General features: G+C 62.2%; 1 protein-coding gene across 2 annotated transcripts in view; it reads left to right on the top strand.

Moving 5' to 3' along the window:
- The window catches only part of DIS3L2 (DIS3 like 3'-5' exoribonuclease 2), a 260081-nt gene extending 235473 nt beyond the window's left edge, over positions 1–24608 (top strand). For both annotated transcript variants that reach the window (XM_075938150.1, XM_075938149.1), the window contains 7 exons: positions 2406–2589; positions 6188–6274; positions 17005–17152; positions 17527–17657; positions 18188–18292; positions 19903–20004; positions 24078–24608. In XM_075938150.1, coding sequence (XP_075794265.1) covers positions 2406–2589; positions 6188–6274; positions 17005–17152; positions 17527–17657; positions 18188–18292; positions 19903–20004; positions 24078–24176 — 856 coding nt within the window. In that variant the 3' untranslated portion in view covers positions 24177–24608. The remainder of the gene's footprint in view (positions 1–2405; positions 2590–6187; positions 6275–17004; positions 17153–17526; positions 17658–18187; positions 18293–19902; positions 20005–24077) is intronic.
- Positions 24609–25005: the final 397 nt, after the last annotated feature.

The raw sequence follows: 25005 nt of genomic DNA, 5'->3' as shown, positions 1-25005 counted from the left end.
GCATGTTCTAGGGAAGTTCTGTGCCTGGTTCTGAATCCCTGCTATTGATCACAGTTAGAGGCTCCTGGAGTAGAGGGACCATTAGCCTGATGTGGTACAGCAGCACCCGTGTCCCAGTGACCGCTGCCCATACGTTTGTGGGGCTCTGCCTGCTCCTATAAATCTCGGGCTCTCTTTTTCCAGGTGATATGCATTGGAGAAAAGTAAAGAATCTGGCACGATACGTTTTACTGGCCTCGGCGCTTGCCAGACTGGTTCGGTGAAGTGAGTTAGGCATTGTAATGACCTTTCCCACCACCACGTGCAGTATATGTTTGCTGTAGAAATGCGGACCCTGATAACAGTGCTTAGGCTTGTACACGTACCATGCTTCCGGGAATTAATTTCTGTTTCCAAGTGTGAAGGCCAGGCGTGTTGACTCTAGGTGGTTATTTTATCTTGCACAGAGGTTTTTTTTGGCTCCGACAGAAGCCAGTGAGGTTTCCCTTTCACTGGTGAGTGATTTGAACCCTACCACCCCTCTTTGGTTTGGTTTGCCCTTTAGAAACGCCTGTTTTACACCGTGAATGGAAAGTCGAACCGGTCACCTACATCACGCTGCTTAGTCTGTCAGATGGCCAGCAGCTACCAGCTGCCGTAAGGGGACCAATGTTGCCATCTGCTGGTTGAACTGTGCCGAAGCCGCTTTAGCCATCTCCAATGTGACCGTTTTCCTCTCTGAAATCTGTTGCCATGGGCATGTAGTCACTGAACCCAGCCTCTGCTCTCTGGTGAGCACTGCAGGACTTGTCGCTTCTGCCAGAGCTTGCAGGTAAACTTGATCACCTAAAATAAAACCCCAGCTGGCTCAGCATTAGCATTTGCTGCCTACCGTGCTAGTCGTTTCTTGGGGACCCTATCCCAGCAGGTTTTCCCTGTTTACCCCCAGCCTCCTTTTCAAACCTGGCTCCCTAAGGAAGCTGTTGGCCTTTTGGGAATAATGCCCCTTCTGCAGCCTGTGTGTGCGGAAGTCTGGATGGCAGCCTGTTAACTCCACGAACCCAAAGGAGAGGCCGTGGCGCTGGTCCTGGTAGGAGCTGGGAGCCATTCCAGATGAGCGTTTTCACTGCTGATTATCACCGTTACTTGTTTATTCCTCCTCAGGGTTTGGTTTTAATTATTGCCTTTCTCTTTTGGGTGCTGGATTGTTATTGCCGTATACCCCAGGAATACGGTGTAGGTGCTCGCTAGCCTCAGTAGCCACAGGAAAACGTCCCAGTGGTCTCCATTATCGTTTTCTTTTGATTAATCACCCAATCGAGTAGTTGATGGAATTTCCATTGACTACTCGATAAGTCGATAAGGGTAAGCGACTAGTTGCTTATCAGGTAGTCAACTAGTTGCTTAGTACAGCAAAGTCCTGTGCCTAGTCCTGGGACTCTGCCACAAAGGCATTTAGGCTCCATCACAAAGGACATCGCCAGCTTGCTCTGCTGTGGCCACTTGGCATGCACGAACCACGCTCCTATGCCAGCATAATTGGTGGCCATATGCATATGCCAGGCTGAGAGGGCGATGTTGCTTTTACAGCTCTAGGATGGGTTTTGGCAGGTAATCTAACTTGAGAATATGTGGAGCAAAGGGTGGGAAGCCCAATTAAACACATTTCGCTGTTTTTCCAAGCCCGGGTAAGTACGTCTCCTGCGACCCAGCGCTGCAGCGAGGCGCGCGGAACCCGTGACGCCGTTAGAATCAGCATTAGCGCTGTGGCTTGCAATGTGTCCCCGTGGCCGTGTTTTCAGGAGAGTAAGAGGCTGCCTTAGGCTGGTCTCCGTGAGCATCCCAGCTAACAGACACAATTAGCCCCAGAGCTGGCTTTAGCGTCCATGCAGCCCCGCACTTGGAAATGCTGCTTTGCTTTCTTTGCCATCTGCCTGCCTGTCCAGCCATGTCCTCGGCGCTTGTGCAGGGCAGAGTCGTAGTGTGGGAATTCGCCTGTAGCCGTGCCGACCACACACGTGGTTCTCGGGGTGGGAGACTGACATGTGTTTCCTCTGGCTCAGAGCAACAGCTATCTGTCTCCCCTGCTGTCTCTCCCACTGCCTTTACTCGTCTTGTCAAATGTTTCAGGAGATCCAATGGCCTGTAGTGGGATTTGAGTGGTCGGGTTATTGCGGGCATCTGCCCCACTTGGATGGCCCCTTTTGAGTCTGCAGCAGGCACCTTAGCTGGAGAGAGGATTTGGGGAGGTTTGCTGGTGTCTCAGGCCTAATCGTCCTCGTTAGCCGCTGCTACTCACTGCTCCCCCGCTGCTCTAGCCCCCGGCGCTGAGTACAAGCCGGGATGCCTGTTGACGAAGGTTGGCGCTTCGTGCCCTCAGGCTTCTCCTGCTTTAACGCTCAGGATGCCTCTTCTTCCTGCTGCAGGCTGGTGGAAGAATTCATGCTGCTAGCGAACATGGCGGTGGCCCATCAGATCTACCGCTCCTTCCCACAGCTGGCTTTGCTGCGCCGCCACCCGCCGCCGCAGACCAAGATGCTGAACGACCTCGTGGAGTTCTGTGACCAGATGGGGCTGGCGATAGATTTCAGCAGTGCCGGGGCCCTGCATGTGAGTGGAGACCGCAGCCGGGGCCTGCGCCGAAGGAGAACGGCTACAGGGTGAAGCCCCCTGGGGTGCCTGAGACTGTCTCCCCCAGCCATTGTGGAACGCTCCCTGCTTCCCAGTCCCTGGGTGCTCTGCCCTGGCTTCTGTGCAGTGCTGCAGCTGGCTGACAGCCATGGAAGTGGAGCAGGGGCCCTGCGTGGAACTGGCCGAGGGAGCTTGCAAGGGAGCCTGGAGAAGAGGGGCACCTTTGTAGGCATGCGCTGGGCATAGCAAACAGGGCATGCATTGCCATGCGTGTTCCTTTCCAGGTGCACAGGCATTCCCTCGACCCAACCCCCCTGCCCATCGTCAGCCCGGGGCAGGTCCGGTGAGGGGCAGCCTAGGCTAGTGAGTGGCCTCCTTCCGCTCAGATTGTCGTAAGCAAGAGGGTCTCCCGGGAGAGGAGCTGCTGCTAAGTGCGCCTGCCTGCCTAGAATTTGCAGGGGGTGCCGACTGGCTCGCAGCAGCCCTTGGGGTGCAGAGGGAGTGCCCGGCTCTGTGCTGTGTGCAACCAGCAGGCACCCCACTCACGTGCCCTGGCTTGAAGCGAGTGTCGCTTTTGTAATACCGGTGGGGAAAATACCCCGCCGACGCAAACCAGCGGAATCTGACGAGCCTGTGTGTGGCAGCAGGGAACAGAGTCCAAAGGGCCACAGGCGGCCCTCGGGGCGCAGGCTGCCCACCACTGGGCAGGTCTCTCTGCTCCTTATGATGTCCCCTACAGCAGGGGTGGGGGCCACCGACCCACAGAGACATCAGTCAGGGGCCGCACACAAGTGAGAAGCAAAAAGACCCTCATTGAGAGAGACACCCCCCACGATCCTCTCCCACACCAGAGCCCAGGGGGGCCAGCCTAGTAGATTGTCTGTGCTCCAGCCCTGTGGTGGGGCAGCGGGGGGCTCCCCCGTGCTGGGGGGGCCCTGAGCCTCGGAGGCCGGATCCAAGGAAGCCGGGGGCCAGGCCTGAGGTTCCCCACCCTGGCACTAGAGCCAGCCTCTCAGAAAAGGCTGGTGATGCCCTCCTGTCTCAAACCAACTGGGGAGGGCCAGGAAAGACCATCCTAAAAACTGCCCAGCCCTTCCCGCCTCCTCACCACACCCACTCGGTAGCTGGCCAAGCCCCGCGGCCCCTTGTCCGGAAAGTGAGGGTCTCCCCATTGGACGGCTGGGCAGGTCCCGGCCCAGAGCTGCTTGTGAGCACATAGAGAGTTAGTGGCTGGCCAGAAGTCGGGCTGTTAAGTATCGGTGAACTGAATAGTCGAGTAACCTCATGAATTCTTATTGGTTAGTTGACTAGTCTATAGTCCCTGGGGGCGGGGCCGGCAGTAGCGCGGGGTGCCAGGTGGGAACTGGTCCACAAGGGGAGCCAATTTAAAACCAGCTCCCCTCACAGACCGGCTGCCTGTCGCCCTGTGCTGTTGCCTCTGGGAGGGGAGGGGGGCAGGTCTGAGCTCCCGGACCCTGCACGAAGCAGAACTGAGCCGGGCTGCATGCCCACCTGGCTCCTAATACACTTCTAATGCAGAGCCACGGCAGGGGTAGATCCCGGACCTGGTGTGAGCCAGAGCTGAGCCGGCTGCTAAGTCATTTGCTGGCAAGGCGGAGGAGGGAGATGCGCAGTCTAGAGCGTTACCCGATAAGGCTTGTGGAAAAGAGGCGGGGAGTGGGTGGACCCTGGCAGACAGTGTCCGATGCCTCACACCCTGCCTCCCTCTCCATTAGCATAGACCCAGGGTTTGCCAGGGCTTCATGTCCCCCCAGGCTGCAGCTGAACGTCTCACCCATCCGAGAGTTACCTCTAGTCGTGCTGTGGCTGCACAGAGCAGGTCGAGTTCTACATGTAACCAGCAGGCGGCGCCAGCCAATGTGTGCTACCCCCCTTCCTCCAGAAGTGTGGTGTAGTGGTTAGAGCAGCGAAATGGCAGTCCTGCCTCCTGACTTCCACAGCCTGCATCAGTCTGATCTCAGCTCAGTCACGTCCTTTGCAGCAGGTGTAAGAGGGAGGGTGGCCCAATGGTTAGGACTCTAGGCAGGGACATAGGAGACGGGGTTACTTCCCAATTTGCCACAGACTTCCTGGGTTGCCTTGGGCAAGTCACCAATCTCTGTGTCCCCCGTTCCCCATCTGTACCACGCGGAGCCAGCCCTGCCCGGCCGATAGACGCTGTAAAGATTGTGAGGTGCTCCACCCAGGAGTGGGTAGCCTGTGATCGGTGCTCTCCCACTGGGGGCGTTGCAGAGTCACTGATGTGTGCACATCGCATTCGGAACCCCTCGGAGACAGAAAACCTTTGCACGACAGCCTAGGGAAGTGCAGTGCTGGAGCTGTAGGGGATGGGGAGGAGCGATGGCTGCAGTGAGGGAGGCAAAAGAGTCGGGGCTGTTAGGAATGACTTCTGCCCGAAGCTTAGTTGTGCCGGTGGCCTGCGTACCGTGCCGATGGGTGCGCTGTCGGCGCCTAGGACGGCGGCGACCCTCAGAGCCCCAGTCCTGTCCTGATGGGTAGCAATGATTCCATCTGGACCAAAGCCCCCGCTTGCAGGCATGACACCCTGCGGGGCCTGTAATACTGCATGCTCTGCGGGGAGGGGAAGGAAAAGCCGGGGCAGCAGAGAGGCCCCTGAGGGGGCTGTGCCGCGTGTTGGGCGGTCAGGCAGCTGGCTCGCTCTGTTCTCACCAGCAGTTTCTGCAGAGGAGGAAGAAGTTTCAGGGGTGGGTCTGGAAACCAAAGCTGGGCAGTCACTGCCCGGTATCTGCAAGGCCGGGGATCAGACTGTTCCGCAGATGAGCACGCTCTGTAGTCCAGGCCACGACGCGTAACCTCCGCTAGAGAGCGAAGCCGGGAATCCAGGATTTCCTTTTCACTGCCCCGAGACCGCCGGTGATCCCATGAATGCAGTCTGGGTCCGCCTCCCTCGTGCTGCTCCACTAGGTGTGGCCTGCGCCCCCTCTGGGCCTGGCCCAGTGCCCCTCGGCCGGGCTGTGGGCATGTGGGGCCTTTCCAAGGAGGGCGAGGCAGCGCCGCTTGTCGCTGGCCTAGGACAGTGGCCCCTTCAGATGGATGCACCCTTCAGACCTCTCCTGGCGCGCTGAGCCGGGGCAGGGCAGTACACGTGGCTGCTGAGGAGGGTGCTGATGGGAGAGGTTAAAAGTCCTTCCCTCTACACGGTTGGAGATTAGTCTCTTGGGTTCTCTGCCCCCCGTGGCTGCTGCCTTTGGAGGGAGGATGCTGAGCAGCATCAGAAGTGACCGCAGTATATAAAACCTGTCTGCAGCCTAGTGATTTCAAGCAGCCCTGCCCTAGCTGAGCAGGCTGAGAGCACCAGGCTGGCTGCCGGGGCCAGGAAGGCCCTGCTGTTACAAGCCAGGCTGTGGGTGTGGAGGGGAAATATTCCGTGAGGTTTCGGTGCCAAGCTCCCAAGCGATGGCTGTGAGCAGAGAAGAGAGAGTTTTGTTGCAAAGTGGCTGCGCTTTCTGAGATCCGAGAGCAGCAAAGAGCAGGACTTGTCGGCTCTCCCCCACAGCCTCTCATCCGTTTGTCTCCCCCCCTTCTCTCCTCCCAGAAAAGCCTGAATGAAGTGTTTGGTGCAGACAGCTACGCGGAGGCCAGGAAAGAAGTGCTGACCAGCATGTTCTCCAGGCCAATGCAGGTAAGAGCCGCCAGGTCACAATGTGCTTATCCCTGGGCGACCAGCCGCCGCCTGCTGGTCCTTCCCCTGTCCTGAAATGCCCCCTCTGCGCTCCTCCGGCCGGCTGCTGCACGGGGGGAGGGAGATGAAGCTAAGCACAGTCACTGCAACTTGGACAGCCCCAAAGACTCCGATGGCCTGATTTGTACCTGAGGTGTCCCGGCTGCCCCAGTCAGCCCCCCAACAGCTCTTCAGTCTTCCCGTCAAAACCCAGCATTGACCTGCCCATGCAAGCAGAGGTGCCCTGGCCTGAGTGGGCCACGGAGACCCAGTCCTCTGTAGAGATGGTCTCTTAGGCCCAGGTGGGAGACCTGGCAGGAAGGGGGCTCGCTGTGCCGGCTGCCTCGTGGCGCCCCGTGTGTCCCAGGAAAAGCTAATCTGGTGCAGTTGGTTGGCACAGAATTAATGAAAAGAAAACAGTCGTTTTGGTGACACGTGGGCCGTGTTCACTCGCCGCAGTGTGAGGGGAGGCCGGTTCTGAGAGCGCAGCCCGCCTGCCGGGAGAAGGCCTCTCTGCCACCAACTGTTTATCACCGGGGAATGCATCATCTGCCTGACGTTACTCATTTGACTCTCTCTCTTCTAATTAGTTAATTTGCTCCATTTCCTCATTAGCGGCTGCCCGAAGTCCTGCTGTACTTTAGTGGCTTCATGCTTGTTTGCAAATGGAGCCGGGGAGGCACTGACGATGGCAATTAGCACAAAGCACATGGTAATTCCTGTGCAAGCCCAGCCGTTGCAGCGGGAGTGAGAACAGGCGCAGTTGCGTGAGAACAGGCGCAGTTGCGTGAGAACAGGCGCAGTTGCGTGAGAACAGGCGCAGTTGCGTGAGAACAGTTGCGTGAGAACAGGCGCAGTTGCGTAAGAACAGGCGCAGTTGCGTGAGAACAGTTGCGTGAGAACAGGCGCAGTTGCGTGAGAACAGTTGCGTGAGAACAGGCGCAGTTGCGTGAGAACAGTTGCGTGAGAACAGGCGCAGTTGCGTGAGAACAGGCGCAGTTGCGTGAGAACAGTTGCGTGAGAACAGGCGCAGTTGCGTGAGAACAGGCGCAGTTGCATAGCTACTGAGCTCAAGCAAAGCAAGGCGTGAGCATGTTTGCAGCTCAACTTGCAGCAGATTCTTCTTAGGGCTGTGCCACTGTTCAGTGCCAGTTTGAGACTCTTTGCTCTGTCCTCTGAGTATCTTTTTATTTAAATACCTGCAGGTAGCTGCAAGGGATATGGCCAGGGTAAGGGCTGAAATGGTGCAAGTGTGGTTGTCCGTAAAATGCCCGCAACCCTCCGACAAGCCCCCGGTATGGGCGAGCCCTCTCTGTTCTGATGAAACGTCCAAGAATTCGGATTTCTGAACAGAGGGGCCCTGTGCCTCACATCACTGCGAAGGAGACCACTGTAGTGGCGGCTGTTTGGAAGGGCTGGCCAGGAAGGAGAGACCTCTCCTGCTAGCAGGCGTTCGTGGCTCCAGGAGAGCTTGTGGAAGGAAAGGGGCTTCACGGCGAACTCCAGCCGGATGTGTCAGAAGGAAGCTAGCCCTGCCTCAGAAGCGTGGCTCTCTTCAGCAGTGTAGCCGTGGTCAGAAAAATGTCTCCGGAATTGCCCAAGAAGCTGGCTCCCTAGGCGTGTTCTGTGTGCATCTTGCTGCCTTCACGGGCAAAAATAAGTTCACAGCTCAGCCCTGTAGAGCCAACCCCACCGGAGGGAGGGGAGAGGGGGGTTCTGTTCTGGCTAGCGTATCGCCAGCAGGACTGGTGCCTTCTCTTCTGGGTAGACCCTTCGTTCCTGCTAACGGTGCTGGACCCAGATGCAGTCCAGCTAGACTTGGGCTCCCCAGGGGAGTTTACTCTTTGCAAAACCATCTTTGAACTTGAAAATGGAGCATTGCTAGGGAGTCGCCAATTCCACCGTCCCACACCCCTTCATGGAAACCCACCAGGCCGGTTTTACGAGTGGCTTTTGCAGGTCGTGCCTGCATGGGGGTATGCGCAGCGTATGCTCGCGCGCACCTGCCTTGAGCAAACCGATTCTCCCCTCCCCCAAATGGAAGGAGCCCAGCGTCACCCAGAGGCAAGACTGTTTCAGTTTGCTCGTATCCCAGTAGATTAATCTGCAAGTAGCGATGTTTGCCAGGATCACGCTGGCGTTGTCCGTAACTTGCCCTAAGACGATCCTTCCAGGCCTAGCTCTTGCCCCACGGCGTCTGATCCTCTTGCTCGAGGACGTCTGAAAGGCCAGCCAGACGTTCCTCAGTGCCTGCCTGCGGCCTGCACCAACTGCTCTCTGCAAGGGGGGGCAGCCGTGGGAAGGCGGCATCGTAGTGTGTCTGCTCAAGGCCCGAGGATCTCGCACCAAGTGCAGCAACCGCAGGCAGATCTCCCTGCTGGCGGGCCCCTTCACTCTGTCCTGTTTGGTAGGATGCTGCGAATGCTCCTGAACTGACTTCTCTCCAGCCATGGGGTTTCACTGGGGGGGGTTGCTAGCCAGCGCTTCCCTTACGCTACCACTCCCAGCTGAGCAGCACTGAGACTTTCGTTGCCTGCCTCACGAGTGGCTCTTGAGCCTGCACTGGGGCTCGCGCTGAAAGGAGTCGGCGCCCCCGTTGTTTTCCTCGATCCGGTGCCCGATCTTTGGAGCAACGTGAGAGAGCCCTGGGCTCATGGCTTGTGCTGTGTTTCTGTCCATCCCCCGGCCTGCAGCGGGGATGTATTCTCCCCCCGACGCTATCCTGCTAAGCTGTCAGCTGGATCTTGGACATGCTGCTCCACGCGGTGGAATCCAGGCTGGTCAAGAAGCGTTCGCTGCCGCCTGGCTTGTGGAGAAGCCACAGAATTCCAGCCCCACCCCTCAAGGCTTCCAAGGCCCAGCCCGCACCCTCACGGCAGAAGACCAAGGTCTAGCATTTGGAGCAGGGCCACCACGATCCCCTGGTGCAGCTGGGGTCGAGCACCACGAAGAGCAGCTGCGGTAGCTGAACGTGGTGCAAGCCGGGTCCACATGTTTACATCAGACCAGCTGCCCTTGGACTCTCAGGCCTCACTAATGTGGGCTAAAAAGTCCCCGTCTTGCTACGGATGCAGAAATATCTCCGTGCTGGGACTCAGTTCAGGAGGTCTCGGGCCAGCGTAACACCTGCAGTGCCATGCGGGTCAGGAACCCGGACCTCGTACAGGCAGAGCTGGAGACGCCAGAGGCATCCCGCTGGCCGTGCCACGTCCTGAGCTCAGGAATGTGGCAAATGAACAGAGAAAGCAGCTTTGTAATGTCACGGGCCGTGGCTAAGTCCCTGCGTTGCTTAGAGACACGGCTTTGGTCAGATGCCTGCACAAGCCAGGCCTGTGTTCAATGGAGCGTGTGTGTCCCTCGATTCTCGCTGGAAAAGGAACATGTCCAAGTTCTCCCCACGTGACTGGGCCTGCCAGGGATTCAGGCGACCCAGTGAAAACCCCACAATCCCTGCTTTCCCCGGGTGCCGAGTGAGTGCCGTCTGACATCGACACCCACAGGCTGCCTGTCTGCAGGGCTCTCCTGGGTCACGGGGTGACATTTAGGGGAACGCCAGCCTGTGACACTTATTGTCTTTCCAATAGGTGAGCCCCGAAAGGCCCTTTTCCCACCAGCGAGAAGCTCTGCGGTCCTCTCACAAGTAGCCTGAAGATGGAGGGAAGGGCCCTGTGCTGCCAAGCTCTGCTTATCTCAAAGCAGGGACCTCCGGCTGCTAGTCACACACCTCTCCCCTCCTGGCCTCCGTGTCAGCTAGAGCACTGAGGAGCTCCCCTAACTTGTGCTTTTCGCCAGCGGAGAACGCCTGAAGCGGAGTTCCTCTCTGGCACGCCCTGTACCAGAGGACGGTGCAGGAAGCTGGCTGGCGGGCAGATTCTCCTCCGTTGGCACCTCCAGCCGGAACGCAGCCACAGCAGAGCCGAGAATATGGCCCCGGAAAAGTCTCCAGGTCTCCTAGCCCGTCCCCATTCTCATCTCTCCACACGTGCTCTGTCCACCTGTGCCCCCAGCCGCTGAGTGAAACCCCGCAAGGCTCTGGATGGCTCCTGGTTCGGCGCTGGGCTACCAATGGGTCACCAGGACTCCGCTACGTGACCACGTTGGTGCCAGGCAGGCCTGAACGGCTGCTTCCCCCTGTCCAGTTGCGCTCTCCGCCCTGAGGCCTGTGTGGCAGAGATTAGCGGTGGGTAAGTCAGCCAAAAGCACCAGCAACCCACTAACCCATGGTCCTGCCGGGCATGGGTCTGTGGCCCGCGCCCTGTGCCCCTTGCTCAGACGGACGCCTTTCGGGTGGGGGGAGACGCTCCTTATGCCTGTCACTGGGCGCTCGGGGGCTGGTGTGCCGGGCAGCTTGGAACAGATGGAGGAGCAGAACATCTCGCTTTTCAGGGGCTCCGTCACTCGGGGATTGACTCTGTCCATAAGAACCAAGCGGCCCTGGGTCGGCCGCGGCTGCTCTAGTGTCGTGCTCCGTGCCGTTCTTGGGCGTGGAGCACCACGGACAGTGGAGAGCTCTTGCCATTCGCCTCTGTTGAGAGAACCCTGCCATGCCTCGTGCCAGGATCGGCCCGCACCACGGCCGTGCAAGTGACAGGCGCACGGGGCCGCCCCGTTCATCCCCGTGTCCTCGCCGCGGCCTCGGGGTCAGGGAGCCACTTTGCCTGCTCGTCTCCGAGGCTCACTTCCGCCCCCGTGGGAATGCCGCCGCCGCGGGGCGCTGCAGCTCCTTGCAGCAGGAGGTAGAGCAGGATCCCAGAGCCGCCTGTGGCTTCTGGAGGCAGGATGGGCAAGCCCCAGACTGGGACCGGCCGTGGCAGTGCGGCTGCCCCATCCCTCCTGGCGCCAGTGCTGCGTGGAGTCACAATGAGGACTCTGGGGTTCCGTCTGGTTGGAAAGGGGCTATGCCCCCAGCGCTGTGCTGAGCAATGGGGGGAGGGGAATTAACACCACCCCCACCCCCGAACCACTTCCTCCAGCTCCTTGGGGCTTCCTCTAAGACCAGAGCCCTGCCAGCAGCCGGCCTTAGCTTGGGGGAGCCGACGGGCACCAGGCGATCTGGCCTCTGTCCTGTGACACAGCTGCCGTGCGGCAGAGTTACAGGGGCCTCGGGATGAGCCTTTCCCATGCTCCACCTAGAGCTGGCACGATCTTTCTCCGCTCCCTAAAATCCCCCCCGGAGTCTCTGTTCAGCATAAGGCCGGAGGGGGAGCATGGGACGACGCGCTTCTCCCGTGTGGCCTGCAGCGCGTTAGCCGCTGGGGAGCTAGCTGGGCTAATTGAGTCACGGAGGCCGTGCTCCGCCGAGTACATCAGAAATCGTTCAGTCCCGGGGTGTGGAAATTGGCAGCGGCGGGCGCTCCTACCCAAGCGCTTGGGTCTCATCCGAAGGCTAGACCCATGCTGCTTTTTTTAACCTACTCTGTTTACTTGCCCGGCTCAGTGCATTTCAGCTCAGCATGAGCTGGAGAGCCGGAGGAGGCAGCTGCCTGAACCATCAGTCCCAGGGCAGCGTTTCAGCTTTGTAATAGGAGCGGGCGACTCCCGTTGTTTTGAATCTCTCGCTCTTATTTTTCCACGGGGTTCATTCAATCGCCATTCCGGCATAACCCCGCCGCAACCCCCCAGATTTCAGGGGCTTCTCCGCGCCGCGCGGCCTCCGTCTCTGTTGTTCTTCCAGCCCAGAGGGCGGGTGTTTTGCAGATGTAAAAATAAAAGCCGGCGCATGTAATAACAGCAGCTGCCCGACCCAGCGACGTTCCCGCCAAAGAGGCTGCTGGGAAAAGCAGGGCCAGCGCTGGGCGCGGGTTGATCTAGCCGTGTCTCACAGTGGAGCCGCTGCTGGTGAACTGAAGCAGCAGGCGTCGCAGCAAGTTTGTGCCGCGTTTCCCAGAGGTGAACAGGGCAGCTGTTGGTTGAACCTCTGGAAGCTCTCGGAGCAGTAACGACGCCTGCGTGGGCGCCCAGCGCTCGCCCCCAGGAAGGTCAGGATTCCAGGGGGGTGGGATGGCCGCTGACGGGGAGAGCTCTGCATAAATCGGGGCCCCCCACAAGTCACTCTCTGAGCCCCACCTCGGCCGCTTGGCGTGGGTGGCGCACCTGTCCCCTCCCCTTAGCCGTGTTCTAGCTGGTGAGGTGCTAGGCTCTCTGAGGCAGGAACCGACACCTTACTCCGGGACTACTCAACACAGGCCCTTGGGCCGCATGCAGCCCGCAGCCTGTTTGTTTGGGGCCCACGGTGCAGTTTGGGTTTACACAGGACTCAACACGCGGCCCACAGGTGGGATCCTTTCAACGTGGCCGCCACTGGGCACACGCCAGGCGTCTTCCAGGCGGGGTGAGCATTGAAAGACGCTGGAGGAACAGTCGGTGCAGGGTGTCGGTGTTTCTAGCCCACAGGGAGGAGGTGCTGGGAGCGCCAGCTGCTTAGCCTCATGGGCAGAGCCTGGGAGGTGCTGACTGGCTCACACTGGCCACGTTTGGGTCCGTCGCCGCGGCTCAATCTTTGTATTCATGCCTGTCAGTGTGAAAGAAGCTATTTGCATATATTTGCATATATTTGCATGTCTATGCAACCACGCTTAAATTGCAGCCCTCGGCATGTGCGGTGAGTATCATTGTGGCCCCTGGGCCTTCCAGAGTCGAGTGGCCCCGCCTTCCTCATTTGTAAGGCGCCCGGCAGACCAGCCTGGGCCTGCGGTAACTGGAGGTCGGCCGAGAGCCACGTGGTCAAGTGGCCCAAACAGGGAGATTTGAGTAATTGGACCCGGGGTCCGAACCAGCCCTGCTTTTGCAAAACCAACGCCCTGCGCCCCCGGCCCAAGTTGCTTCAGGAAATCCCGATTCTCTGGCACTTGCTGCCTGCCCCTGAGTCGTGGCAAGAGGGGAACGCGCCTCCTCGAGCCCCTGAGGTGCAGGCGGAGCCCCCCTCCTGCATGGTGAGTCTCTCCGGAGGGGCTGGAGATGAGATGCCGGTAGAGGGACGCTGCCCGAGAGGCCTTGTGAGCACAAAGTGCCCCAGGCCCGGACTCCCTGGGGTGTTCGGCAGGGAGGGGGTAAAAGGCAGGGCTGAGGCCGGCAGGGCTATGGAGCCATCCGTGTACCAGGAGTTCGAAGGGGGTCGCCCCACCGCACATGGCTCGCTCTGAGCGAACTGCGCTGGCCCTGCCGGCTGGCAATGGCACACGCCATCTGTCACTGCAGCGGGAAGCTGGGAGCTGGACCTGCCCCATAGCAGCCTGTCCCCACCGGCAGAAGCCAGTGGCAAGGTGCCAGGGAGGCCGACCTCCCCTTTCACCCTCCGAATCGCCACTGAAGAGCCGTGGTGGGAGCTTGTCCTGCCGTGATCTGTGCCGGTCCAGTGCCGCTAGCAGCGCGCCGTTCAGAGCCGGGCTGATTAGCAGAGTGCCTGCAGCTGGGCTTACGTGTCTACTGGTGGTGCACATTGGCACCTGCCTCAGTGCACAGAACGCAATTTATTCCGCACGTGGCTGGAAAAGATTAGAGGGAACTTTGCTGTGTACCTGCCTGCTCTCTTACTCCCGGGGCCAGACTAATTCCCGGACTAAGGGGGCCCTGCAAAATGAAATGCGTAATTATAAACATCGGTTCTCCCAGACAACTGCGGTTTCCAGGCCGCTAGAAGTCCAGCAGGGCTCAGGCAGGTTGCCTGCGTGCTATGGCCCCACGCGGCTCACGGCCAGCTGCTGGCAAGTCTCTGCCGCCCCGGCATGGGTGGGCTTGCGGGCATGGGCACTGCACAGAGCTGAGCAGCGACGTGCCAGCAGCTGGCCACTTCCAGGAGCAGCAGCCTTACCTGAGCCTTGCCAGGAACTGTCTGTCAAGCACCCCCGCCTTCTCCTCACACTCCTGCCCCCAACCCAGGTCGGAGCCCCCTCCTGCAACCAGGCAAGTTCAGAGCCGTGTTAGCGGCCGCCATGTCAGCGCTGGGATCGTTTTGCTTTACATTACGAAAAAGACTCACATCCAGGGCCCCCCCGAATCTCAGCGCCCTAGGCCACAGGAGAGCTAGCCTGGCCTGTCTCCCTAGAGCAGCGGTTCCAGCCTTTTCCAGACGGGGACCCATTTTGACAATTCAGGAAGACTTGGAGACCCAGGGCAATTCAAACACGGGGGGGGGGAGACACTTGGCGACCCTTTAAAACGTAATGGCGACCCCTATTTGGGTCCCAACCTGTTGGTTTCCCTAGAGCCGGGCGCACGCCTGTGCCTCTGGCCTGCTCCAATGGGACGTTCAGGCTCTTTCAGTGGCTGGTAAAGCGGCCAGGCTGGGAACCGCAGCCCACGGAGCTCTGACGGCTTCAGCTTGGCGTCGAATGGGACAACGGAGCAGCCCCTCGGACTCAACCCTCCGGGCCTGTCCCTTTAAGAGCGCTGAAGGGCTGTATTCCCAGCCTGCCGGAGAGGGGAGGCAGCCGCAGCGAGCGCCTGAGGGAAGCGGGCCCGGGCCTGTCCGCCAGGAAAGGGGCTCTCTGAGCTCCCTTTGATTTATGCCTGAGCTGTTCTTCCGACGGCGCAGCTAGAACCGGGCGGGAGCCAGGCGGTGGCTGTTCCCGGCTCAGGATGGAGGAGGCCGTTAATCCCCACGGCTGATGGGGCCAGGGAGGGGCACAGTCTGGTTCCCATTTCCTGGAGGAAGGGGGAACGTTTGGCTTGTGCTGCCCGGGTTGGGAACAGGCCGCCGGGGTAGTCGGGTCTCGGGCAAGACCCCCCTCTGGTCCTGCTGCAGCCTCTGGAACGGTGGCCACAGCGGAAATCCTGTCGGGAGAGCATCCTTCATGGGCCTGGAACACGCCGGCTCCTGCTAAATCCATCACGGCGGCCCCGCATCCCCCACTCTGCCCCTGCCTGCAGCCTGTTCCTCTCCTGCAGCCGGCCCTGCAGGGAGCACTCCGGCCCGCCGGGGAGTCCGGGGCGGGACAAGGGGAGCCACAGGCAGCCTTGCGGCTGGTGGGGTTCGGGGCAACCCCATGAGCACTCAGAGGGGGGCGGAGGTCAAGCCAGTGGACGCAAACCCCTCCCAGGAGACTGCTGCAGAGAAGCTCCCGGGATCCCCCCCGTGGCTTTTAATGGAACGGGGAAGTCTTCCCCCCCCCTCCACCCTCTGATGGCAGGCCCCCGCCCCCCCCATCTGATGGCAGGCCCCCGCCCCCCCCCATCTGATGGCTGAGTCCTGCCCCTGGTCTGATGGCTGGCTCTCCCCTTCCCAGAGGTGTAGAGGGAATGGGATGTTGCTGGCAGGGAGGTGAGTGGGTAACCGGTTACCTGGTAAGCATCACCCGTACTGGTTAACCATTGTCCAGGAGCAGCCCAGCCTGTTCCAGCCCCACAAGGCTGCCGGCTCCCAGCCTATGTGGGACCAGAAGCAGGGCAGGCTGCCGGCTCCCAGTCGCCCTTCCCCACTCCCCCCAGCTGCCACTTCTGCCCTGCGTGAGGCTGCTGACTCCCAGCCCACGCCAGGCTGGAGCAGGGCTGTCCTTGGTGTGCACCTCCCCCCCGTGTAATCAGTTAACCAGTTAAATTCAAAAACGTTTACCCAGTTAACAAATAAGATTTTTAGCCCCTAGTGGCAGGCTGCCCCCGAGGGGGGGCCATTCCCTCCCGCCTGCCCGGCTCTGAGCCCATTTTGCCCCGCTGAGATCTCTGTGCTTTCTCCGGCACACGCCAGTCACAGCCCCACACGGGGTGAACGCAGCCCCCACCCTGGGGCCCAGGGACAGCGCCCTGCTCACCTGCCAGCAGCGAGCAGGCAGGAGTGGCTGAGCCCAGCGCCCTGCCGCCGTGAGACAGGCACTCGGCCTCCCCGTGGAGCAGACTCCCGGGCTGGCCGGTTTCACCGTGAGGGGCTGGAGGCGATGACGCCGCTGGGAAGAGACTGGCACAGCTGGCTGGGGCAGAGGGCCCAGAGAAGGAAGGTCAGATGGGCGCCCTGTAGCCCATCAGAGGGACAGAGCCGCTGGCCTGACTCCGTAGCAGAACCCCCCGCTGCCGCCGCAGGTGGATGAGGGTTTCCGTGCCGCACGCTAGCTCAGGGGTTCCTCCGAAGCGCGTCCTTCCCTCCTTTGCCCACGAGAGGGCGAGCTGGGTCGCCGTGCCGGCACTTGGGGACCAGCCTGGGTGAGCTGCAGGCACGGCCACACCGGGACTGCCCCAGAAAGGGGGGCCTGGCCCTGAGCCCCGCTGCTGTGTGCGCCTGAGCTGCGGCCAACCCGGGGGCCATGCGGAAAAAGCCGGCTGCGTTTCAAAGCCCAGGCCCGCCCCTCTCCCAGTGGGCAGGCGCTGTGCCCGGGGGAGCCCACTGAACGCCTCCGGGCAGAAAGCTCTGGTCCCGACACGTCCCTTCCCCAGGGCCCAGACTGGCCGTTTCCCTGCCGTGGGCGGCTGTCCCACCTCGGGGCGGGGAGGGGGGGCAAGGAAGAAAATGTGCCGTGGTAGAAAGGGCCCGGGGGGCGTTAACCCAGCAGGGACCGGAGGACTCAGCAGAGCCAGGCCTTTGACGATCCCCCGGCTAAGCCGTGTCCGGGGCTGCCTGTGCTGCTGTCTGGGTCCTCGTCCTCCCCAGCACCAGGGTCCGGGGCTTTCCTTGCCTGAGCGGAGCCTGTTCGGTCCCCGGGCTGTTTCCAGCGGTGCCCCTGCCTCCCCTTGCATCTCACGGGCCGTGGGCTTGTCCTTTCCAGATGGCTCTTTACTTCTGCGCCGGCACCCTGGCAGACGAGAGCCTCTTCCACCACTACGCCCTGAACGTGCCGCTCTACACCCACTTCACCTCGCCCATCCGCCGCTTTGCCGACATCCTGGTGCACCGGCTCCTCTCCGCCTCGCTCGGTAGGGCTAGCAGTCACAGGCCGAGAGGCGGCTGGGGAGGGAAGGGGACAGGACTCCTGGGTTCTGCTGTGGATTTGGCCTACGCTGCATGGGCACGGCCAAGTCGCTGGCTCAGTGTCCCTGGCCCATTGGCTCCCTGCAGCCCTGTGGTTCTCCAGCCTCAGTGCTGGGCCCCGCTCTCTCGTGTTCCCCTCCTGGCTCCTCAGCAGGCGCCACGGGGCCAGGCAAGTGTAGCTACCGTGAGCCTGTACGGTGGGGATTGAGCGGGGAGCTCGGGGACACGGGGGCACAGCTCCAGGGCATGCCAGGCTCCTGGTGCCCGGGGTGGGTGTCAGCCCCTTCCCACCAGGTGCTAACCCGGTGCTGTGTGCCAGGCGCAGGACGCCCGCTCGGGAGGAGAAAGGAGGCCATCCAGAAGCAAGCGGAACACTGCAATGATCGGAAAATGGCTTCCAAGAGGGTGCAGGAGCTCAGCGCCGACCTGTTCTTCGCCGTCTTTGTCAGGGTGAGACCACAGGGCGCTGGGAGGGGGCCTGGAGCTCTGCTTTGGTCCTCTGGGGGGCGGTCTCCCCAGAACACCGCGGCACTGACCAGCAGGCGACGCTGCCTTATGGGGCGTGGCTTGCTCTGCAACCCGGGGGCTGCCGCCAGCTTGCCTGGCCTGAGGAGCCATTGGCTGGCCACCCTCTTGGGCCCCACGAGGAGCAAGGGCAGCTTCTGGCTTCAGATCTGCGGGTTTCTCCCCGCCGCGTCCTAGCAGCGCCCTGGGGCGGCTCAGAGCACGTGGGCATCTGGGCCTTCCCCTGCAGGGGGGACTCAGTGTCCCTCCCTCGGGTGCTTGGACCTGGTTGGCTACAGCGCTCCTCGGGGTTCCCCAGGGGGCTGCACCCCGTCTGGCCTGGGGAGGGGGTCTGCTGGGCTCCATAGTGATTGGAGAGCCATTTACGGCGTCTGTGGGCGCCACCCGGGAGGGGACAGCTGAGATGTGGCCGGTCTCGGGGGTGTCTCGCTCGTGACGGTGCTTTGTGTTGACAGGAGTGTGGCCCGCTGGAGTCCGAGGCAATGGTGATGGGCATCCTGAGCGAGGCCTTCGACGTCCTGGTGCTGAGATTCGGAGTTCAGAAACGCATCTACTGCAACGTACGTGCAAGGGTCCCCCTTTGGCTGGCGATGCCCTGAGCCCTGCTGCTGGCCGGGGTGGTCACGGCTGGTGTGTGGTCGCGGCGTCGGGCTCAGAGCAGGTGCCACATACCGGGCAGCCACTCCCTGCCACCAGCAGAGCTGCCCGGGCGCCAGTGCACCTGGGGAAGGCCACGAGGGTGAGTGTCGTTGCAAGGAGCCCAGCTGGGCTGGTTCGCCTTGCCCGGGGCGAACACCCCCGCCCACGCTGCCTGGGGGACTGCGTGGGGCACAGCCCGTGGCTCCTGGTGCGGCAGCGCTCTAGGGTTCTGCCCGCTCCCGTGTGTCAATTGCTGGAGAACAGCTGTGTCTTTCAGGGGGATTGTGGGAAGGCACTGGAGGACTGTCTGCTCTCAGGTGCCTCTCCTGGGACCTCCCAGCAAAATGGGCAATTCCAGCCTGGCTTAAATCAGACCCTGGGTGCTACCGAGTCTTCTCCTCCCCCCTCCCTCCCGATGGGTCCATTAGCCAGGGCTTCACACGCCACCAAACCCAGGCCCGAGGGGTTGGGGGGGACAGGGAAGCGCCTGCACAGTGAAGACAGACCGTAGAGAGCCACGGAGCTGCTTGGACAGTCGCCCTGCTAACGAGCCCCATGCAGACGAACCCGCCACGTGCAGGGCAGAGTCAGGCCGAGAAGGCCCGTGCTCGGCGGGTGTTCGCCCTAGCAGGGTTAACGCCTTTTCCACCTGCGCTGGCTTGGAACAGCGGCGTGCGGGGTGGACGTTCGCCAGGGCCTCCAGCAGGGGAGCCGGCAGCCTCGCCAGGCCCCTGCCTGGCCCCCGGAAGGGGCAGGGCTGAGACCAGGCAGCCCTCAACAGCGCCCAGAGAGTGCCGCATCCGCCCCCGCAGCGCTCAGAGCCACAGGGCACGCGGCCCTCCGCAGCAGCAGCAGCCTGGTCCCAAAGCAAACCCTGACATGAAGCTCCCCTCTCGGTGCCAGTCTCCTGTAGCTCTTCCTGGGGAATCCCCCCCCCCCCCCCCCCCACGCAGCACAAGAGCAGAAGCGAAGGGAGCCAGACGCCTCCCTGGCACATTTGCCTTTAAACGAAGCGATTCCCATTTCCCAGCCGGGCTGCGTCGCGGCCACACCCGCCAGCCGCGGATTTACTGGGAAAGGCGAAAGGAAGCGGGGTCGGTGGCACGGGCTCAAATGGGGAAGCAGCCGCTGTGATCCGCCTTTGATCAGACAATAAATCGGGGGCCATTGGAAAGGGGCTTGCAGCAGGCCAGCACCTGCATTCGGGGCGGCTGCGTTGCTGGCAGTGGCAGCGTGACACGGGACGTCCCGGATGATGGACGGCCAGTGGGGGGGGGTTACCGCCGTGCTCCATTTCCCCCGTCACTGCTGGAGTGGTGGGCCGGCTGCTGCCTCGCAGAGCACGGGGGGTCCTGGACCCCGAGAACTTGGCAGCCCTGAAGTGTGGCTCAGCGGTTTGTCGTTTGTCCACGGCGGGGGGACCGGCACGCTGAGCGCGTAGCAGACCCGTGGGAGCAGCCATCCCAAGAGGGAGGGGGGCAGAATCCCCCTGCCGGTCCCCGTGTCCCCCAACGTGCCGTCTGTCCCGCAGGCTCTGCCGCTGACCGGCTTCCGCTTTCAGAAGGTGGGGAAGAAGCCCGAACTCACGCTCACGTGGGAGCCCGAGAGCCAGGAGCCGGAAGCGACCTCGCAGGTAAAGCCCACGCCAGCGGCACCCAACAGCCCGGACCCCTGCGTGCCCCGCCCCCAGGAGCTCAGCCGGCCTCAGGGGTCTCCTGGCCCGGCCTCGCCGCCAGCTCCCGGGCCCCTGCTCCTGCCCCTCGGGCAGGGAGTATTTTGGCCAGCGCCCAGCCCTCTGGCTTCCCTCAGGCCTCCTGCTCCCCAGGCTTGCCTCCCTCTCGCAGGGGGCGGCGCTCCCGTCCGCTCGCCGGCCTCTCCAGATCAAAGGGGTTTCCATGTATGTCCAGGGTTTACAGCAGGGGTGGGGAACCTCAGGGCCGCTGGCCGGATCTGGCCCCCGAGGCTCAACATTGGGGAGCCCATGCTGGCACCCAGCCCCCCACCCGCAGGGCTGGAGCTCACAACATCTACTAGTCCCCCCCACCTCCCCCAGGCTCTGGCGGGGGCAGGGTCTTTCTCCTCAGTCAGGGGCTTCTCACTCGTGTGTGGCCCCCACCTGATTCTTCGGTGGCTCGGCAGCCCCCGACCCAAAATTCCCCAGCCCCGGTTTGCAGTTTGGTTCAGTGGCTCTCAGCACCTCCCCCCCCCCCCCCCCCCCCCCCCCCCCCCCCGGCCTGCCTCCCTTCCATCCCCTGCCCTGGGCCAGGCCTCTGACAGCCTGTTTACTGCCCTCTTCCAGAGCGTTAATTAAGATGTTAAGCAAGATCTGATCTGCCTGAGCTGCTGGCTAGACACCTTCCTCCCCTCCTTGCTCTGGCCTTCAGCAATCCCCCCCCCCCTCTCGCTGCGTGGCGGGGGGGAGGGGCAGGCGGCCCTCAGATCCAATTAGAAGGCAAGTTTGAAGGCGTATTTCCCTAGACAGGGTGTTAATGGTCTAATAGACGGGAGAGATCTGTCTCCTGTGTCCCCGCGGCTATTAAGGCCCTAACTCAATCAAGGGGATTGATTGCATTTGTCTGGCTTGATTAAGTGCTATCTCCATGCCAAACAAAAGTTGGCTCCGCTTTCAAATAAAGGGCTTATGGATTGGCTAGAAATTCCCAGGGTGGATTCCCAGGCCCCTGGCTGAGGCTTGGTCTGCACTTCAAAGGTTCCCGCAGTCGGGGGTGTGAAAAATCCACCCCAGCGCTGTCTCCCTCCCAGCATGGGAGCTGTCTGACACCCCCCCCCCCATTGGAAACAGCCCTGTGGAGAGAGGATGGGTCTGGGGCCTGACTCGGGAGGTGGCATTCCTACCCCCCTTCCGGGGCTGCAGCTTCGTCCCCTCCCGGGTTACACGGGCGCAGCGGGGGCGCAAGGTGCGGGTCGGCAGCTGCCGCGCTCCCTTCCAAGCCGAGCCTGACGCTCGGAGCTGACTTGGCTGGGGAAGGCCCCTGGCCGCCGGCCCGAGGCCCCAAATCAGGCTGTGGGACAGGAGCTGGGAGCAGCATGAAAAACGAGGGCCCAGCGTGAGCAGAGCCCGGCCGGGCGAATCGTTCCTGTAGAATAAACACTGGGCCAGGGAGGAAACTCCTCCGTGAACCTTCCCCGCCTCCTAAGCAAACACTGGAGCCCTCCCGGCCACTCTCGTCCAAGGCAAGAGATCCCCGTGTCAATACATCGAAGCCCTCCCCTCCGCCGCTGCCGCTGAAGCAGCAAGAAGCAATGTCACCTTGACACGCAGTTGCCCCTCCTCTGGCCCGGGAGGTAGCCTGCCGGCCCTCGGCCCTGCGCGCTTGGCGGCTGCCTCTTGGTTTGGCAGAGCCTGGCCGGGGCGGAAGGACATCTGTAAAGGCTGTTTGCAAAATCGGTTCCACGTGCCGCACCGGGGCGGCCACTGGAATCCCCGCTGCCCGGCCGGGTCTCCGGTGCTCCCAGGAGAGCCGGGCTCCTGGGGCTTCCAGCTGCAGCCTCCCCCTGCGCTGCCTGACTCTGGCACAGCAGCGAGACGAAGGGTTAACCGCCCGAGACCAGCCACTGGGATCTTCCCTGCTTGGCCAGGCGCACTGATGTGTCCGCGGCGTGGCGGTCCCTGGCATTGCCACGCCTGCCACCCCAATGCCATCGGAACCCCTCCGTGGGGCAGCCTGCGTGTCCCCCCGCCCCCCCGGCTGTGCTGCTGGGGGCAGTGCTCAGTGAATGGGTCTGTCTCCCCGGCGTGGCGTGCTCAGCTGGCGCGTCGCAGGGCATCTCCGTGGGTGCTCGCTCCCTGCCGGCCGGCGGGATCCAGCGGAGTTCAAAGGAGACTTGGCCCCAGCAGCTGATTCACGGGGAGCAGCCGACGGCATCGGCTGGGAAGTTTGGCCACGCACCAGGGCTGGGCGAGGGGCCGGCGTGGTTCCCGGGCACTCAGGAAAGCGACGGGGCTGGGCCTCACCGCTGGTGCTGGGTCGGAGCGGGTTCTGGACTGGGTCAGGGCCCGTGCCCCAGAGAGCCCCGCAGCTCTGCTCTTGGGGGGAGGGCTGGAGGCTGAGCACGACCCCAGGGAATTCCCGATAATACAGCAGGGCTCCAGGTGAAATTGACCCTCTGCCGGTGAAAATAAACGTCCATCTTTCCCCTGGAGGCCAAGGGGGGAGGGTCTCAACTCAGGTGAGTGACCTGGGGCTAAAAGACGGTGGCTCCGGCCAGCAGCTGACAAAGCTTGGGGCAGAGCTGGAGAGGTTTGGCTGAGTTGCCGTGGCAGCAGGAATACTTCCCCTGGGGAGCTCACCCAAGCGAAGACCACGGCTTTTCTCGTCCTGGAACCCCCTTCTGAATCTCCCATGCCCCCGCCCGCCCCCCGCCGGCACTGCTGTGGTTTGCTCAAGGGCCTGTGTGCCGGGGGACAGCTACCGGGAAAGGTGGGACCCTGTGATCAGCCCCACGGCCCCATTGAAATCACTGGCGCAGCTCCCCGCACAGAGCCTCCGCCAGGGCGCGCCTGCAGGGCCGGGCCCAGCACGAGCTGTTCAAGCTCGTTCCGCAAGGGAGAAGCGCTTGGACTCGGCTCCCCCAAGCCCTTCTCCCCCGCACGGCTGCGTACTAGCGAGGGGGGTGGAAGAGGAAGCCCGGTTGTGGCCAGTCGCTCTGCGTGTGGGGCTGACTAGCGCGGCCAGGTCCGCTCTGCGGTCTGCTCCTGCGCTGAAATGTGCAAGCGGCGTTGGCTTCCCTGTCTGCATTGCCGTAGCCCCCTTGGCCGAGCGCTGACCAGGCCCCTCGTAAGCGACAGAGCAGGGCCCGGGGGCTGGGGAGCTGCCACTCGAAATAACCAGACACACAGGGTGGGGGAGAGGAAGAATTTGTTCCTTTTTGTGGAGGGGAATTGAGGCACCGAGAGATGGACACTTGGCCAAGGCCACACAGGGCGTCTGGCAGAGTGGGGGTGAGGACCCAGACCCCCCGAGCCCCATAACCCCCAGCCCCTGGGGGGTCTCTCCTGTCATTTCCTGCAGGCCCCTGAATTTCATTGTGGGTCTAAGTGGCCCTTGGTGCCCGTGTCAGGGCCGTACGGTCTGTAGACGCTGGGCACGCGGCGCGTCCTGCTTGCTAAGCGCGGGGCAGACGAGCCCTTTGATGCTAACGAAGGGGTAGCAGGTTCTGACACTGCAGCTGCTAGTCAGAGCTCGAAGCCAGACCGCACCGCACTGCGGGGATGGAAGAGCCGCCTGGCCTTGGTGCGGGGCCTGCTCCTGGCTGGGAAGGCCCCGTCTCGGCCCCGCCCTTTCCCCACGTTTCTAGTCTGCTCGGGGCTCGCCGTGGGGCACGTGGCAGTGAGCTGGCCAGCGGAGCCCCTGCAATGCCAATCACACAGCAGGGAGCTGCTAACGGCTTGAGAGTTCACAAACCACCTAGGTCCTGCCTCTGTATCGCACCCCCCCCCCCCCCCCAATCCTTCCTCATCCTCCCTGCGAGGTGGCAGATGCCCCAGGCTGGCAGGCAGGAGCCTCCACAGGTTGCGTCTCCTGCTGAGAGCTGAGCTTTCCCGGGCGGCTTCTCCAGCTGCTCCAGCTCCTGGCGGGCTGGTAGAGTGGTCCCTTGGTCGGGGAAGCATGGGCAGCCGCAGACTCGCCCGTCCTTCCCAGCCAGCTAACCCCAGGCCTCTGTGTCTTTTCTCCCTGGCTGCAGACGATCACCATTTTCACCCTGGTGGAGGTCGCCCTGACGCCGGACAGCGGCCCCCTGAGGTACAGCGCTGTGCTCAAGAGGCCGGGCCGAGAGAAGTGAGCGCCGAGGGCGCCGGCCAGCCCGGCCCGTCGTGACTGCCGCTCCGCCGCGCTGCCAGACCCCTGTGTGCGGCCCCGGCCCCGCGCCGCCCTGCCCTCGCTTGCTCGAGGCTTTTAAATGAATTCCGTTTTATTTCGCTTTGGATTTTAACCTGGGGGGAGTTGGGGGCTCTCCTGCCTGAAAGGGGCAGATGTTGCAGGAACTTGGGGGCTGTTTCTAAAATATTTTTTAGCCTTTTTTTTTTTTAATGCTGCTGACCGCCCCTCCCCTGCCCCCTGCGTAGCTGGAGCGGCAATACTGGAGACGGGCGTCCTCTCGGGAGGCAGAGAGGCTGCTGCTGTCCCGGGACGTTCCCAGCCGTGGGAGAACCCGGGTCTCTTGCTGAATTCTGCACCGTGCAATAAAGATCTGGCCGGCGCTGGCCTGCGCGTGGGTTTTGTTTGGTCTCCTCTGCATTCCGAGTGCGGGAATCCTCGGCAGTGACTCGTCTTCCCGGCAGGCGCGGGCCTCTCCGCACTCGCTGTCCCTCGGCACGTTGTGAAATCGCAGATCATGCGGCGGCATCTGCGTTTCCCGCTCCGGTGGCACTCGCACAACAGAGGAGTGGGGGGCCGAGGCGTCTGCTCTTGGCGGTCTCGCTCGCTGTGCCGATCTGTCGGGCTGCCTGGAGCCTTTGGCTGCCTAACCCAGCTGCTCCCCGCGTTCCAGGAGAACCCTCCGGCCAGGGATGCAGGGGGCCTGCTGGAGAAGGTGTTTCCTGGGCTCCGGTGGAGGCGGAGGACCCTGGGGGAAAGCTGCGCAGGTGGAGCACACCAGTCTGGGTCAAACT

Source organism: Pelodiscus sinensis, chromosome 10 (genome assembly GCF_049634645.1).
Source record: "Pelodiscus sinensis isolate JC-2024 chromosome 10, ASM4963464v1, whole genome shotgun sequence".
Lineage (NCBI taxonomy): Eukaryota > Metazoa > Chordata > Testudines > Trionychidae > Pelodiscus > Pelodiscus sinensis.
This window is presented reverse-complemented; position numbering and strand designations above follow the sequence as displayed.